The sequence below is a fragment of the Strongylocentrotus purpuratus genome, unplaced genomic scaffold (genome assembly GCF_000002235.5).
Source record: "Strongylocentrotus purpuratus isolate Spur 01 unplaced genomic scaffold, Spur_5.0 spur5_contig_867, whole genome shotgun sequence".
Lineage (NCBI taxonomy): Eukaryota > Metazoa > Echinodermata > Echinoidea > Camarodonta > Strongylocentrotidae > Strongylocentrotus > Strongylocentrotus purpuratus.
In genome coordinates, this window is record NW_022145576.1 from 952,948 (window position 1) to 970,139 (window position 17,192).

Genomic DNA, 17,192 nt, shown 5'->3' on the forward strand with positions numbered 1-17,192 from the left:
TTAGAACACTTGAACTTTGATATTCGGGAGGGTCGCCGTGCCTGTATGCCTATGGCCTCCAGAAAATGTGACAATTCCCCCCCCCCCCCTGCTAGTCACCGATTTTTCTTTTTGCCTGTACGCTCACCACTCCCTATCAAAAAAAATATCCTGACCCCGCCCCTGTATCACAGTATGGTCACCCTAGTCTTCCGAACCATTGCCGATCGAGATTAGAACGGTAAGGAAAGCGAGAGCAGTCAGGACCGACCCCCGAGAACTGCTAGTTGAAGAGTGAGCAAAGTGTTTCAGTCGATGAACACACTTGATTGGCTAATCTCTATCATATGTCGTGGTTTCTCGTGATCAAGATGATGTTGCTGACTTGTTTAGTAGCCTCTTTGCTCTCTACATTAACGAATGCACAAGGTAAGTTAGAAAATATTTAACAAGTTATTATTCAACAAACAATGTTTCTTCTCTTTTCGAGCAAGTGCATGAAGGGTTCACGGAAGGATACACGATCGCTTCTAAAAGTGAGCATCAATCAAAAGGATTTGGTTTTATCACAGAGCGAATCCACCATGAGTAGGTATGCGCCTCTTCTCATCTGATACCTGATATCATGTGTTGCATTTATTATGCAAAACAAAAACACATTGATGTTCTTTTCGATGAGTTTTGATAATAGATACATGTACTTATACAAATTAACAGTTTATCCCAATCTAGAATTTAGAAAAGAGAGAACGAACAACATTGTATTTGGTATTCCGTGGTTTATTACTTTCCGAGCAGCACGTTCGAATAAAGAATCCACTCCACAAAATCCAATAACCATCAAAGAAGCACAAAATAATTATCAACATTTCATTTAGAGCTTCATACTGTACAATATATGTTTAGGCCTCTTGAGCTGAGATTCATAGCAAGCGCTGCTCTTCCATTTTGATCGTACCTTTACCTCAACTTCATAGAACTCCTTTAATTTAAAATTTGAGGTAAGATGTCTCAGCTCTCACTTCCTACCTAAGTATGATGGCAAGCTAAGATCAAGTACGGGATTAATAAACAAGGTCTATCCACGGCATATTCGCGACAAGATTTCCCATCTAGTCACAACTAAAATAATAATATTCAACAATATGCATTATTTTCAAATTGTTCCCAAGAAGATTAATTTTGCATCATCCTGGTACTTGTCAAGTGCCAGGCACACACAGAAGGGCGTTCTTGTTTTGTTTTTTTTAATCGTGAGCGAGCGAAGCGGCCAAGCAAAAATAAATGTTAAGGTGGTAACATTTATATTTTTAATCAGCGCAGTAGATAATATATTAAAATAATTTATGCGGGCACCTCGTCGCAAAATACATGACTACAAAAATCAAATTTTCAGTCACTTTAATACACGAGTCTAACAAATTTTCAGTCACTTTAATACACGAGTCTAAAGATATTCGGACATTTGTTTCCCTGAATTATCCCGTTTTTAAATATTGCGAGAGAGCGAAGCGAACGAGCGTGATAAAATGAAATTTCTATGCCAAAAATATATATTCGGACCCCTCGCTGTCAATGGGAAAGGTAACTCCTTGGGCAATAATGAAGGCATTCATGCACTTCGATGCCTGAAATCATGTTTTTCTTAAATGTTGAGAGCGAGCGAAGAGAACGAGGAAGAAAGTCAAAATACATAAAGAACGCGGTTTGTAATATTAAGTTTACACAAAATCGACGTTATCGAAAAAAAGACTGCTGAAATTCATTAATAGCATGCTTCCGGATTCATTTAAATTAGACATTGATTAAAATAGGCATTGCATGTCAAATGAAAGCTCACGATCTAAAGAAATTGAAACGTATCATATCTTTCCGCTAAAAAACATGCGTGACCACAATCAGACATTTAAAATTGAATCTTGGCATCCCCCCTCCCAATTAACGAAACCAAAATCATACAAATTGGGCGCTTAGATGATACGTAAGCGATTGAAGGAGTGTCAGTTCCGGATTCATATAACGCCGTTTCAACACACACTAGACGATCGATAGCTGAATATTATCATCAATGTTAATAATTTATAATCCATAAAATGAGTGAAATTAGGTCATGCAGTACCTTGGATCTGCAGTATTCATCGTCTGAATCCAGTGACGATAATAATTATGGTTTCGATGGGCCAGTTTTCAAATTATTCTGAATTAAAAATACGTGTTTTCATGTCGACTATGTTTGATCGTGGGTGGGTACATTCCATCGACGTAATGTTAGCGGAAGCCGTTGTATGAGACGAGTGTTACATTACTTTGGTCGTTTTATTTATTTATTTACATACCAATCACCATCACCATATTTTCACCATCATCAGTTTTTTATTATTATTTTAATCATCTACTTCACCCCGGCCTATCACGTTTTCTAACAAATGCTTATTGCGATGGTCCTTTTTCTTCTGCAGATTTATGACTGACTAATTCTTGATAGTGTGTTACAGGTACATTTTGTTTTAATGTCAACATTTCTACTATTATTATATCGTGTATACGTTCAAAGAAATTGTTCTATTCTGTATACGTTGTATCGTTGAAATGTTATGTTATGTTTTGCAGAAGAAAATTAATTCAATTCAATTCAATATAACTTTTTTCTCTCCAGGCAACCCAAGAAATGTCTTGCAGCATACGATTGAGAAAAAAAAAATGCATTTGGCTTTTGTCTTTGTCCGTTCTTAATTAACTGTGGTTATCCAAACAAGGATTTCTTGAATACTGGCGATGGTAAAAATACATATTATTTATGCTAATCACTTAATTAGTGCAATGATTTCCTTCGTCCAGAAACCAACATTCGCCTTGTTAGTGGCTCTACGATCAGAGTAGGTCGAGTCGAGGTGTTGTACAACGGAGAATGGGGAACCGTCTGTGATAGTGGCTGGGACATGCAGGATGCCCGGGTAGTCTGTCGATCTCTTGGATTTGGTCAGGCACTCGAAGCTGTATCGGGTGCAGGATTCGGTGAAGGCACAGGGACTATTGTTTTGGATGACGTCAACTGCTCTGGAAATGAAGAGGACATTTTCCAGTGCGGAAATGCCGAACTTGGAATCAGCAACTGCGGACATGGACAAGACGCAGGAGTCCGATGTGCACAATTCCCATCAGGTAATGTTCTAATATCGGATTTCCTTTTTCAAAAAAAAAAAGAATGGAAAAAAGGCAAACTATCACGATCGTAAACATCTTCGAAAAAAGCCTCTTCAATCACCTTTTACTGTAATCCAAACATGATTTTTGTTGTTGCAATATTTAGTCTCTGTTATTGTGTTAATTACACTTTCGACGATACACTCTTTAAACCTAAAGTACAAGAGCATTATTGAAAAGGGCTGAGGAGTAACCACATTTTCAAAATAGCTGGATATAGTTGGATCTAGAATGTCAATAAAATTAATCTATCATTTTGATAAAAGGGTCACTTTGAAATGGTGATTTATCACCCTTTTTTCGCTTAAACTTAGAAAATACCTCATATACAAAACATTTGTCTACCCTTTTGCCTCAACCCCAAAAAGCGTATTCGGTAGATGCGAATATATTCAGATATGCATGGATAACATTATCAAAATGCGTAGATTAATTGATTGTTGTTGTTGTTTTTATTGTGTGTGTGTTTTTTTTTTGTATTTTGTTTGTTAATTCGGGATGAATCTTCGAAAGATATCTTTGAGAAGCTTTTCACACACTGCCAGCTGTGCAGCTCGGATATCTTTGCCTCATCTCCCTTTCCCTCACTACCCTAGTAAAATGGTACAGTGACTTGTAAAATGTTTTTTGCGATGCCATTTATGTAGAAAAGATCACCACATTGGTTAACGCTCCTTCACGAACCATCACTATCTTCTTTCATATCATCAGCTAATATCCGTCTGATCAATGGGTCCAATCCTACCGAAGGTCGTGTCGAAGTCTTTTACAACGGAACATGGGGTACCGTCTGCGATAGCTATTGGGATGACTACGATGCTCAGGTGGTGTGTCAGAGTCTAGGTTTTGCTGCATTCGGGGTTGCTAATTTTAGAGCAACATTTGGAGAAGGCACGGGACCGATCTGGATGACTGAGACTAAATGTAAAGGAGATGAAATGGATCTCCTAGACTGCCCACACACTAGTCCACCCCACTACTGCGAACACCGCTATGACGCAGGGGTACAATGCAACCCAAGATGTAAGACATACTAATCATTATGATAACAGTAATATCAATAATTGTAATTACACTGTCGCTCATATAGTTGGAATATATTTTTTACTCTCAATTTATGGAATTATTTTGACAATGATTTATTCCCAATAGATCTAGATAATAGTATACATTCTCAGATTTTGTTGAATAATAATTTGCCATTGTTTGTTTTGCGTGACTGCTATTAAAATGGATATCAACTATGGGACCTACGCCCTTAAGTCATAAATGACAGTAATGAGGATTAAATGCCCCACACAAGGGCACTAATATGGCACATCGACACAATATTTTGATCCTGGAGCCTCACATGACTGTACGCAGCGGGGGCTAGTGTAGGGAGCAGTTCCCACAAATTAAAAAAAGAAAAAGAAAATGCAGTAAATTATCAATAATTCATTGAATTGCCCCCCCCCTCCCCTGGCCGTGCATTATGGCTCAAGGCATGGGCACACAGAAGATTTGTTTCTGTTGTGTACCGGGGGGGGGGGATTCAATGAATTATTGATAACTTATTGCATTTTATTCTTTCAAAAGGGCCGCTGGATTTTCAGCTACGATACACAATTGTATTCTGAACTTATTCATGATGTATAGGCCTACGTAGAAATGTTGGCATTGATCCAACAAAATGTAAGATAATTATATACCAGACATTCATAGCATAGTTGTATGGATTTAATTGAGTGAAGGCAATAAATTAAGTTAAAATTAATTTGATCTCTTTTTTTTTTTTAATGGGTGAATTTCAGCTTGATAATGGGATTCATCTTATCGTGTCATTTACAAATCAAAAGTGTCTTTTTGTTTGTTTTTGTGAACACCTATGGGACCTCTGAGCATGAACACAGTGAAATATGAGAATGTGATTATCTTTGGCAAGACATTTGTTTACATTTGCCACTCTCAACCCAGGTGTAGTAAATGGGTACCAGGTACTCCTTGTATTATTTATAACGCTGTAGGGCAGCTGGGCTCAAGCCAGCATAGGCCTAATATTAATACCTTGTAGGCGTCTCGATCATCCCCTGGCTTGAGCATCCCCTAGGATGGATGTGTGCTTGATATAAATGTAATTAATATAATTATATGTTTATCATTCAAATTAATACCACCAGCAACACTTCGTCTGGTCGGTGGTTCGTCAAAGCTCGAAGGCAGAGTCGAGATGCAACTCAACGGCCAATGGGGATCTGTCTGTACCGATAATTGGGATCGCAACGCAGCCAACATCGTGTGCCGAAGTCTCGGGCTCGGGCAAGCTCGCTACATGTACTTTGACTCCGCCTTCGGTGAAAGTAACTTGACGAATGCTTATAACTTTGACTGCCAGGGGTTTCAGCCTAGCATCCTACGTTGCGGTCGGATTGGTGTCAATAACTGCCAATACAGACGTAACGCTGGTGTCCGCTGTTATGAAGGCATCTTAGGTAACATCCCAATAAACATTGAAAGGAATGAATAATGACAATAATTATGGAGATAATGATGATGACGGTAATAAGAGCAATAATGATTATGATAAGAACAACACCTGTGATTATAATAATATTGATATAACAATCATAACAATGTTTAATGATAATAAGAGACAAAACAACAATGATAATGATCATAAATCCAATTATAAATTAGTTAACAATAACTCTAACTACGAGGCATTTATTTAATTTTGCATCAGCATGAATTTTGTAAAAAAGATTTCACAAACTACAAGAGTATGAGTAGATATTCTGAATGCAATGTGCTTGGGGCAGCAAAGGTAGATTCAGTTAACCTGAATGCGAAATATTATTATTTGTTTTGAGGTGGAGGCTCGTGGAGCGATATCTCCTCATGGTCCTACAAAGCTTAGCGCAAACTTAGGATCCTAATTTGCTATCTAATTGAGCTCACAGTCGCAGAGCAATCAGATTGCAAAGGTCATTCAAGTAGACTCACAGCCTACGATACCAACATCCCACATGAAAGAAAGAGACCGACAAAACAAAGAAATAAATAAGAAAACATAGAAAAGACAGTTCCTAAAGGTCCACAAGCCCGACGGCCCACGAGACCGATAAAACAAAGGAATACATAAGGGAACAGATCTCGTTATCGTGGGCTGTAGCCAGGATCATATTCTGATCGGATACATTGTTCTTGAGAGGTATCATGAGCATGCTCTAAGTTCAACGTAATTGTGTTGGTTCGTTTTTGTTGTTTTGTCTACAGCACCTGTTCGTCTTGCTGGTGGTCCATCGCTCCAAGAAGGTCGCGTCGAGATCCTTTACAACGGCGAATGGGGGACTGTCTGTGACCGTGGCTGGACTGTCTTCGACAAACCTTCCGACATAGTCTGTCACTCTATTGGACTAGGTAACGCCGAGGCAACCTATGGGGGTGGTCGTTATGAACAGGGTACAGGACCTATGGTTCTAGATGATGTATTTTGCCCAATTCCAAGCGTAACTAGCATCATACAGTGCAGGAGCGAAGGTTTTGGAGTCGGTTACTGTAACCCCTCGGCAGAAGCTGGGGTACGTTGTGGAAGAAGCCCACAAGGTAAGAATCCTAATCAGTTGTCTTTGTAACTTCATGTAAAGGATCATTTACTTATGTTCACAAGCAGTTGATAATGTAATAAACCTGAACACTAGAATATAGATTACAGAACGTGTATTGTATGCATTAAACTTTTCGACCAAGTCGACTGTGGGTGACAAAAGTAAAAGGTAAAATTATTCTTGAAAATAAGCTCAATTATACATTTGAAATATAGTGACACTTTGAAATGCAAAGAACTTTGACCGCCCATCGAACATTTACAAGATTTAATAGTCATTATATTCCTGGTCAGTTTAGTTTGTAGCGCACCTCAAATCTACATGATGAAACTAAAGCCAAGGGGCTAATGCCTCTAGCTAATATATGAACTTTCATTTTTTTTTTATAACTTTGCAAGCGAGCAAACAAAAGGTCTGAAATTGATACTTTGTTATAATAGATAATCTTTACAAGCACTTAATAATAAAGATAGCTTATTTGTCTAGCTATAATAAGATCATTGCATGAATTATTTTAATTTCACAACTAAAAAATATCCACCACCTCTTACTCCTCCTGCACCCTCAAAACTTTCCACAAGTGTTTCTATTCTAACTTTTCATCGGCGATAGAAACAAAACATAGACAAGATGAAGGGGTAATATAAGGAAAGGGATACATTTCTGCAGCTAAATGTTCAAGAATGCATATTTCTTTGCAGCATCAATCCGTCTTGCTGGTGGCTCGTCGAGAAACGAGGGGAGGGTGGAAGTTCTCTGGCAATCACAATGGGGGACTGTCTGCGATAATGGATGGGACCTGACTGATGCCAACGTAGTCTGTCGAACTCTTGGACTCGGTCCTGCACTCGAAGCCATCTCTTATGCTGGCTTTGGTCAAGGAGCATGGGCGATCGTTCTGGATAATGTGAACTGTACTGGGGATGAAGACAGCGTCTTTCAGTGCCAACATGCTGGTATGGGTGTCCATGATTGCGAACATGGAGAAGATGCAGGGGTTCGTTGTGCCCCTAGCCCATTAGGTAATCAGTAGTGTCCATTCTCTTTGGAGGGCTGTATGAATGTAAATGTTTGATGATTGTTTTACCCCACTACTAAGAAAACATGTGTATGATTGTCAGTAAGCAACCAGGGGACTTGGTAATGCAGATTAAGGCCTCACTGAGCACATTGTCTTGGTATTGATCATGGGACCTCCCGGTCACGAGACCACTACCCTACCACCAAGCCTTCGCAACTTCTCCTTGGTTAGTTGGTTGATTTATTTTCCGTATAGAGAATACAAAATTTCTTTTACTAGTTTTACAAGGGGCCAAGTGGAAAAAATATGAAATTGAAGAAAAAAATGAATTTAAGACTTCGATGGGATTTAAATAAAGATCTACAAACCGCCAAACTCAATAAACGAAGTATGAATTTATGATTATGGCTACCAAAAGAGAAATAGACCCCCCCCCCCCAAAAAAAAGAACTGATATGAGCCAATCGAATTAGCCTTACGATTAAGATCACTGTGGTATATTAGTGAAGGCTCTATACTATCATACGAGATGCTGTTGGTTCGACCATGCTCGTTGCTGACATCGTTGGACAAAATGCGTTAGCCCAAACATGTCCCTCTATTTAAGTATTATACCTAGGTGTACATAGATACTTTGCAATGCTGGCGAAATAGTAATCGCAGGGCTGCAAGAAAAGCAGTTTCATAGTATTAATACCGATGTGGCTATAGACCTACACTGCGTCAATAAGACCCAATTATTATCATATAACATTTTTTTCCCTTCAGGATCAGTACGTGTTGTCAATGGCTCATCAAGATACGAAGGCCGAGTCGAAGTCTATTACGACGGAAAATGGGGAACCGTCTGCGACGATTTTTGGGATGACACCGATGCTAGTGTCGTTTGTCGGATGCTTGGTTTGGGCGATAACGGAACTGCCGTCGGTTGCTCTACCTACGGGGAAGGTTCTGGAGATATCGTTCTTGACAATGTGAGGTGTTTGGGAAATGAGACGGATCTCTACTCCTGCCCCAGTAATCGTCCACTCCGACACGATTGCAAGCATTCGGAGGACGCGGGAGTGCAGTGTCTCAATACACGAGGTAAGTCGACGTTGTACGACACAATGATTATATTAAGTGTCGATTGCTCATCGGTCAATTTTCCTAAACTATTTGTTTAAGATTATCAGAACGAAAGCTTATTTTTTCTTCAAATCTTTATCTTTAATTTCCCTCACCAGCCCAAATCCATTGCACTGAGAACTCAGTATAGCGCCTTCGAAAAGCACTTCACGAATTTATTTTATCATTATAAAAACTACATATAGAACAACCGAAGTTGAATTGTATAAATACATGATAGTTACAACAAAAGCGTTACAATAAAAACACAAACAAAATACGCAAAGTGCTTGAAAGATGTAGCTCCCGTACATAGAATATTTAATTTAATAGATCTTCATGTAATAATTACCACTCACTAAAGTTTTATGTAAACGTTGATTGAATCCGGCAGCTATTCGTCTTGTCGACGGGCCATCAAACAGCGAGGGTCGCATCGAGGTCCTATACAACGGCACTTGGGGAACCGTCTGCCATGACCAATATGACATGAACGCTGCCTACGTCGCGTGCCGTTCTCTCGGCTTCAACTACGCTCTCGAAGCCGTCAGATATGCTGGGTTCGGGAAGGGCACAGGTCCGGTGATTCTTGATGACGTTCGGTGTTACGGTGCTGAAGAGGACCTTTTCCATTGCAGTCATAGAGCTCCTTTTGATAACATTTGTCAACACCATAAAGACGCTGGAGTGCGTTGTTATTCCGGAAGCACACCAAGTAAAGTCTTGATATTGAATTACTGTTAGATTTTTAATATAATCTAAACTACGTTCCATTTTGATGAATTGAAATGAGGTTACCTAAATCAAGTGTGGGTAATGGTCCTATGTTCACCACATGTGGACAATACCGTCGAAGTTCGTTTTTCCCAAACCACATCAAGTAAAGTCTCTCGAGTTATAGTTCAATTTGAAAATAATTTATATATGTCATTTCATTTAATGAATTTGCATTCAACCAATATCAATTACCTTAATAAAGTTAGTTACAACAAACGCTGAATAGAACCTGTGCTTGAAATTTCAGGCACTCTCAATTGGCTTCAGATCACTGTGAAAATATATAACTTAGTCACAATTAGTTTTTCTTGTTTGAGTGATATTTGAGTTATTTCATTTTTTGGATATCCTTAGGATTATGTGTAATTGTGATAACCGTGAATGTTTATTAACTTTATTGTTTACAGCACCCATCCGTCTAGTTGGTGACTCATCTGATACCGCAGGACGAGTCGAGATATCACACAACGGACAATGGGGGACAGTCTGTCATGATGGCTGGGACAATGACGATGCAACTGTGGTGTGCCGTAGCCTGGGTCTTGGTACCAACGGAGTAGCTTTCAGGTATGGTGTAGTCCGGTATGCTATGGTATGGTGTGGTATGGTGTGGTGTGGTGAGGTATGGTATGGAACAGTAGGTATAGTATGTTGTGGTGCGGAATGGATGGTATAGTACGGTATGGTATGGTATGTTGTGGTGCGGTATGGTATGGTATAGTATGGAACAGTAGGTATAGTATGTTGCATAGGCGCCGGAAGTGGGGGGGCAGGGGGGCAGTTGCCCCCCCAGTCAAAAAAGTGGGGGGCAAAACGCATTTTTGCCCCCCCAAAACGCCCCCCCCCCTCCAAAAAAAAAAAAAAAAAGCAGTAAAGGAATAAACATGGTTTGTATTTTTAACCCAAAAGAACATAACATTAATAAAAACCTGAATTAAAGCACATATACCATTCCATTCAAAGAAAAGGAAAGTTCACAGGAATTAAATTTTTATAAACATTGCGCATGCTACCTATACGGTTTATAATAGCGATACGCGCATATCGTGGACATATTGTGCGAGAATGGGAAAACGTGTCTGTTTTTTTGGTTTTGTTATAGGGGTGACAAGACATGAGCCCCTGAACGCTGGCGTACTGATGGGGGGGGGGGGGGTATATCTAAACGATACCAGTGATTTACACATGTTGCTGTTATGACATGATTTTCCGGTATTTTTTCTCCATTTTTTTTTAAGTCATACCTTTTTATGCGTTTGTTGGAAAATAAGAAATTCCCAAATTACAGTCGGGCGAAAAATACGCTTATTTAGAAGCCTTTTATGACATGGTCTGCAAAGTGGCTGGGCTCGAGCCCCTCCCCCCTCACTTTTTGAAAAAGTATGTTAAAGAGAAAAAGAAAGAAAGACGGAGAGAAAAAATAAGTGACCTGCCAATGTCACAAATAAGGCATAAAAAATGCTCATCTGACCGTAATTAAATGCCTAGAACCCCAGAGCTTACGGGTGCTCCGCCCCCGGACCCCACCAAGGGCCCTAAGGCGGGCCCCTGGATGCTCATCTGACCGTAATTAAATACCTAAAACCCCTGAGCTTCCGGGGGCTCTGCCCCCTGGACCCCACCAAGGGCTCTAAGGCGGGCCCCTGGATGCTCATCTGACCGTAATTAAATACCTAAAACCCCTGAGCTTCCGGGGGTTCTGCCCCCTGGACCCCACCAAGGGCTCTAAGGCGGGCCCCTGGATGCTCATCTGACCGTAATTAAATACCTAAAACCCCTGAGCTTCCGGGGGCTCTGCCCCCTGGACCCCACCAAGGGCCCTATAAGGCGGGCCCCTGGATGCTCATCTGACCATTATTAAATACCTAAAACCCCTGAGCTTCCGGGGGCTCTGCCCCCTGGACCCCACCAAGGGCCCTATAAGGCGGGCCCCTGGATGCTCATCTGACCGTAGTTAAATATTAAAACCTCTGAGCTTCTGGGGGCTCCCCCCCCCCCTCTGGAACACGTCAATGGCCTTAAAGAGGCCCCTGGATGCTCATCTAACCGTAATTAAATACCTAAAATCCCTGAGCTTCCGGGGGCTCAGCCCCTTGACACCCTGCCGAGGCTGGACCCCACGCCAATTTACGCTCTACCTGATCGTTAATACTTCACTTTGAAAAACGTTCCGCGGGACCTGCATGTAACGTGTAAGACTGGTGGTGATGCAGATTTTTCGTCTGCCCCCCCCCTTCCGAACGTTTTTTCTCATTACGTCACTGCCCTCGGAAGGTGAGCCCCCTGGAATGTTTGCCCCCCCAATCCCAAACTGCTTCCGGCGCGCCTGGTATGTTGTGGTGCGGAATGGATGGTATAGTACGGTATGGTATGGTATGTTGTGGTGCGGTATGGTATGGTATAGTATGGAACAGTAGGTATAGTATGTTGTGGTGCGGTATGGATGGTATAGTACGGTATGGTATGGTATGTTGTGGTGCGGTTTGGTATGGTATTGTACGGTATGGTATGGTGCGGTGCGGTTGGTATGGTATGTTGTGGTGCGGTATGGTATGGTATAGTATGGTATGGTATGTTGTGGTGCGGTATGGTATGGTATAGTATGGTATGGTATGGTGTAGTACGGTATGGTAGGTATGGCATGGTACGGTATGGTATGGTATGTACGGTGTGCTATGGTATTGTATGGTAAAGTGTGGTTTGGTGCAGTAAGGTGTGGGATGGTGTGGTTTGGTGCAGTAAGGTGTGGTATGGTGCGCTACGGTATGGAAGGGTGTGGTGTTCTATGCTAAGGTTTGGTGTAGTACGTATATGGTACGGTATGGTATGTGTGGCATTATTTTTTATAGTATTGTGTGGTACGATGTGGTATGGGGTGGTATGGCATGGTGCGGTATGGTATGGTAAGGAACGTAACGGTATCCTGCAGTACAGTATGGTACTATTTGGTATGGTATTGCATGGTATGGTATGTTTTGGTGCGGTATGGTATGGTACGGTATGGTAACGTATGATATGGTACGGTATATGTTGCGGTATAGTATGGTACCGTGCGGTACGGTATGGTATGGTGCGGTACAGTATGGCATGGAATATTATACAAATAATGAATGATTATGAGTTCAATAGACTATTGAACTCATAATAGTGCGAATATGTTCATGAGTTGAAAGATTAACATTCTATTCAACGAGGCGTCAGCCGAGTTGAATAGAATTAACGTTAATCTTTCAACGAATGAACATATTTGCACTATTAAACGAATGAAAAACATTCATTATTTGTTTTATACAACATCGAAGAAGACCTAATAGAACGTTAATCAACAAATTATGCTTTACTCCTTATAAAGATGAATTAAAGTTCGAGTCAAGCCTTCTCGATTACATGCAGATTGCCTTCGCGTCAGATACACGCAGGGATACGCGCACATGCAGCAGAGAGGTACGCAGTCTGCATATAACCAAAAATGCACGGCGCATATAACCAAAAGTGCACGACCGTGCAATATACCATCTATTGAATATCATGTGACCAACAATCGTCCAATCAAATGACAAGGATCCACGTAGGTGTTGTATAAAACGGTATGGAGCGTTCCAGTATGGTTTGGTATGATATGATATGGTATGGTGCAGTATGGTATGGTATGGCGCGTTATGTGTTTATGTATGGTACGGAATGGTACGATATGGTACGGTATTGTAGGTTCATTCACATTGGTTCGGGCGACAATCGTTTTTCAATGTATTATGTACCATTCATATGGCAACATACACCAAGATAAAATGATATATTCATATACAAAAGAGAAGGAAAAATGATTGAAAATGCAGGATGTGCTAGCTTTGTTCCCGGGCTTTGTTGCTTTGGTATAGAAACAGCTAACTTGATAACCATAACCATCAGGTCTTTCTCCCCGATCAAGTTAGCGCATCCACGGTAGAAAGTATCATCAATACAAGAATATATGAAACAAAATAAAAAGAGCAGTCCTTGCTAGGCTGGAGCTCGATCTAATTTTGATCTTTGCTTTCAGTTCAGATTTTGAAGAAAATTTGTTCCTGGCTTTATTTCGTTGCGAGTGGGATTTGGGTAGGGGTTGGGTATAGTGTTGGGTTGATGGTTGAACATACCGCGGAAAAATTGTCGCAGGAGAAAGTGTTTTATGGTATGTCACGGTATGGTATGGTACGGCATCGTATTTACTTACCAAATCACGATACAAAATAATACGTAACTACTTATCTGGGGCATGCACCATACAAGCATCACTTTTTAGCCAACCATTTTGAAACGTGTTCTCTTCAAGAAGGTTAACAAAAGTTCATCCTGAAGCACTCCCAATCACTTTCTGAGTGACTGTTCTAAGTGAGACCTTTCCATGTTTCATAAGATCTGTGGATGTTTAGCAACTATCGAATTGTATTATTTAACGTTTTGTTTGTTAACAGTGTGGAATAGACATGTATCGTGAAAAGGTTTATATTGTAACTAAATAAATCAACTCAAAACGAATAAAATCAGGTATTTGGCGAGGGTTCTCCTTGCTAATCTCGTGTATGTTACATGTTTACGTATAGCATAATGATTCAATTTTTACATTAATAGATGTTCATCATTTACCGTGATATTATTTGAATTTAAAATTAATTCAAATCCGTCCAGGAATGCTCAATTTGGGTAGGGTTATGGAGATAGACATGTATTGTCAATACTTATATATTGTAATGGAAAATAAATCATTTCAAAACGAATTAAATCAGGTAGGATCATTTTGCCGAGGGTTCTGGAGAAGTTGTCCTTTGCCAATCACTTGTACAAGTCATAGTCAAACTCCATTATATAGCACTATGATTCAAGTTTTGACATCAATACAGTATACATCAGTTATCGTCCTTTTGTCCTTTAAATTTGAAATTTAATCCAATCAAATCAGTTATGCTCACTTTGGTGAGGGTTCTGGAGAGGTTATACTTGCCAATCTCCGATGTACTGGTGATGAATCGGATCTTATGGCCTGCCCCGGCACTGGACCGCTCAACAACAGGTGCTTACATTTCCAGGATGCCGGAGTACGCTGTCTCTGAGGTAGTTTCCTTGAAACATTTTTCTTAAACAAAATTGCCATTACTAAATTATTCATCAATCTTGATATTAATAAAATGAAAGATTCTCCTTTCGCTGGTACCAGTTAATATGTCTCACATTAGTAGAAGTATACTAATCTTTTTTGTTTGTTTGGGGGGGGGGACCCTGAATATATAGTTATCACTTGTTGGGAACATGAAATACGGTCTTAAATGAAGGTTCCTTATTTCGAAAGATTCATATTTCCAAAATATTTTCCTTATTCAGAAGGTTTATAATTCCTAAATGCAATATCAGAGAACCACATATTTTTTCGGAATTGTTATTCTTCGGATTTATAACCCGTCATTTTCGGAATTGTGAACCTTCAGAGAAATTTGTTCGGAATAGCGAGCCCTCTTTCATTTCAAGTATAACGAACCCCTTGGTATGGGAAAGTTTATTTCGGAAGTATGAACTCTTGGAGTGACGAATCTTCGAAAAAACGTAGCTTCGAGAAAAAAATAGTGCACTCAATTAATGAGGGGCGAGGAGAAAATTCTATATTCCTAAAAAAATTAGTTTTCAAGATTTAATGATGAATTTGAAATAATAATGTTCAGATCACAGACTGAGTTATGACCTAAGTTTGTTGTATTTTTTGTCTTTATTTTCCAGACGATGCTGACTGGTAGTACACATCGCCGGTCTAGCCGAAGACAAGCCAAGTTTACCAATCTTGGCACATATGGATTAGTTTTATATCATAATCGTCTTTGTAGTTATTTGTAATTCTTAATGTTTTCAAGAAGCGAAACATCGAAAATGTTCTCTTACACTTTTGTCATGGACGATGTACGTGTCAGTATTTTACTTTTTCTTATATTTCTTGCTTAATTTAAACCTATACAATATAGCCATATTTTGTGATTTCCATAAACTTTTGTTTTGAAAATAAAAATATTGTATAGATATTCAAGTGTCAGAGCATTGGATATTTTCAGTTCATTGATACATATGCCGGGAAGCAGAAAATTGCCATTGAGCTACAATTATCTTTGACATTTCTAGTGCCCTTTCGGGACCTAAACAAATATGATTTTGTCATTTAAATTGTCTGTTCTTTCAAAATATACACTCAGTTTTTCATTATCTCACAACAAAATTATTTTGTGTAGCGCCCTCTACTACAGAACTCAACCCTCCCTTTAATTCAGTAGGTATTTATATATGTCCATATAATTAGTTTTATTCAAACTTATACAAGTAGCTTTGATGACCAGCTTACAAAAGAACACCTACAACGTAAAAATAAATCCACCGTACATGAAAACACTGTACATGAAAAAAGTCAGAACAAGTTTGTAGTTGAAAATTATTATCAGAATAATTAAAAAACAACAAATTCCGGAAGAAGAACGCCGAATCAAGGAGGTACAGCCAATTCATAAATTATTATCAACAATTCATTTCTAGCAAATAAACGAGAGTAAAAGGTGAAATTCAAAGAAGATCACAAATATGCCAACTAATGTATCACTAGAAACTGGTAAGCTAACAGATGGCCATCGTACAAGTTTTAGGTCAACTACATATCGGGTGATTTATTAAAATACAAAGACAACCACCTCCATAGCAGTTGGGATATACGAGAGATTCGCCGGAAAAATAACGATGTTTTGATGACGTCACTATATGGACCAACACTACCCAAGCAGACGACATCCCATAGAGAATGAACATAATTGCAAAGCTATTATTTCCCAAATTATAATGAGTTTAGTGTATATAAATGTAATGGCATGTCAAACCATTCAAAAGGGGATATGACCCGATTCTGATAACTAAAATCATTTGCTTGTAAATACACAGGATAGGGGTTAATTAACAATCAAAGAAACCAGACTTTCAAATTAAAAAAACCCCGGAATGATATTAAGCACGGCATTATTTTGTTCCCTCTTGAAACGCCGAACATACCCCGATGTGTGCAGCTGAATATACAATGGCGTCTTATTTTGTTTACAAGCGACAGATTCCTTTATTTTTGTATCGCTGCATTTGTCATCAAAATAAAACCATGCGCGGGGTTTAGAGTGAGGCAATAGATTATACATTTTAGCCTGACGGTAGTGAAGTAAGAGAAAGAACTCAAGAGAAGATGAAAACACAGGCACTGAAAATGTGTGAGATGTCATGGGACATCGTCTGCTTGTGCAAGTCATGTCCATACTGTGATCTCACACATCTCAGCAGCGTTCGGAGAGCTCTTCCGGTGCTATGCCGGGGCTGTATTTAAGCGTTTTGTAATTTATAATAATCGTTACTTCGAATGTTTCCATGCATTGAATTTCGTTAACATTGTCGAATCAAAGTTTTAACTTTGCAATAATGACAATAAAGTTAGTTTTTAAAATCAATGAATATCTACTTTAAAAGAAAAGAAA

The 17,192-nt window shown here is 39.4% G+C and overlaps 1 protein-coding gene across 1 annotated transcript; it reads left to right on the forward strand.

Annotated features, from left to right (window-relative positions):
• Positions 1 to 242: 242 nt before the first annotated feature.
• LOC115920014 (deleted in malignant brain tumors 1 protein-like) lies at positions 243 to 15,494 on the forward strand. The gene is made up of 11 exons (XM_030974857.1): positions 243 to 408; positions 2,818 to 3,141; positions 3,895 to 4,206; positions 5,343 to 5,654; positions 6,439 to 6,768; positions 7,472 to 7,792; positions 8,560 to 8,877; positions 9,293 to 9,613; positions 10,083 to 10,242; positions 14,615 to 14,766; positions 15,424 to 15,494. Exons 1-10 carry the CDS (start codon positions 327 to 329, stop codon positions 14,763 to 14,765), a joined length of 2,631 nt encoding a protein of 876 aa, XP_030830717.1. The 5' UTR covers positions 243 to 326; the 3' UTR covers position 14,766; positions 15,424 to 15,494.
• The last annotated feature ends 1,698 nt before the right edge of the window (positions 15,495 to 17,192 follow it).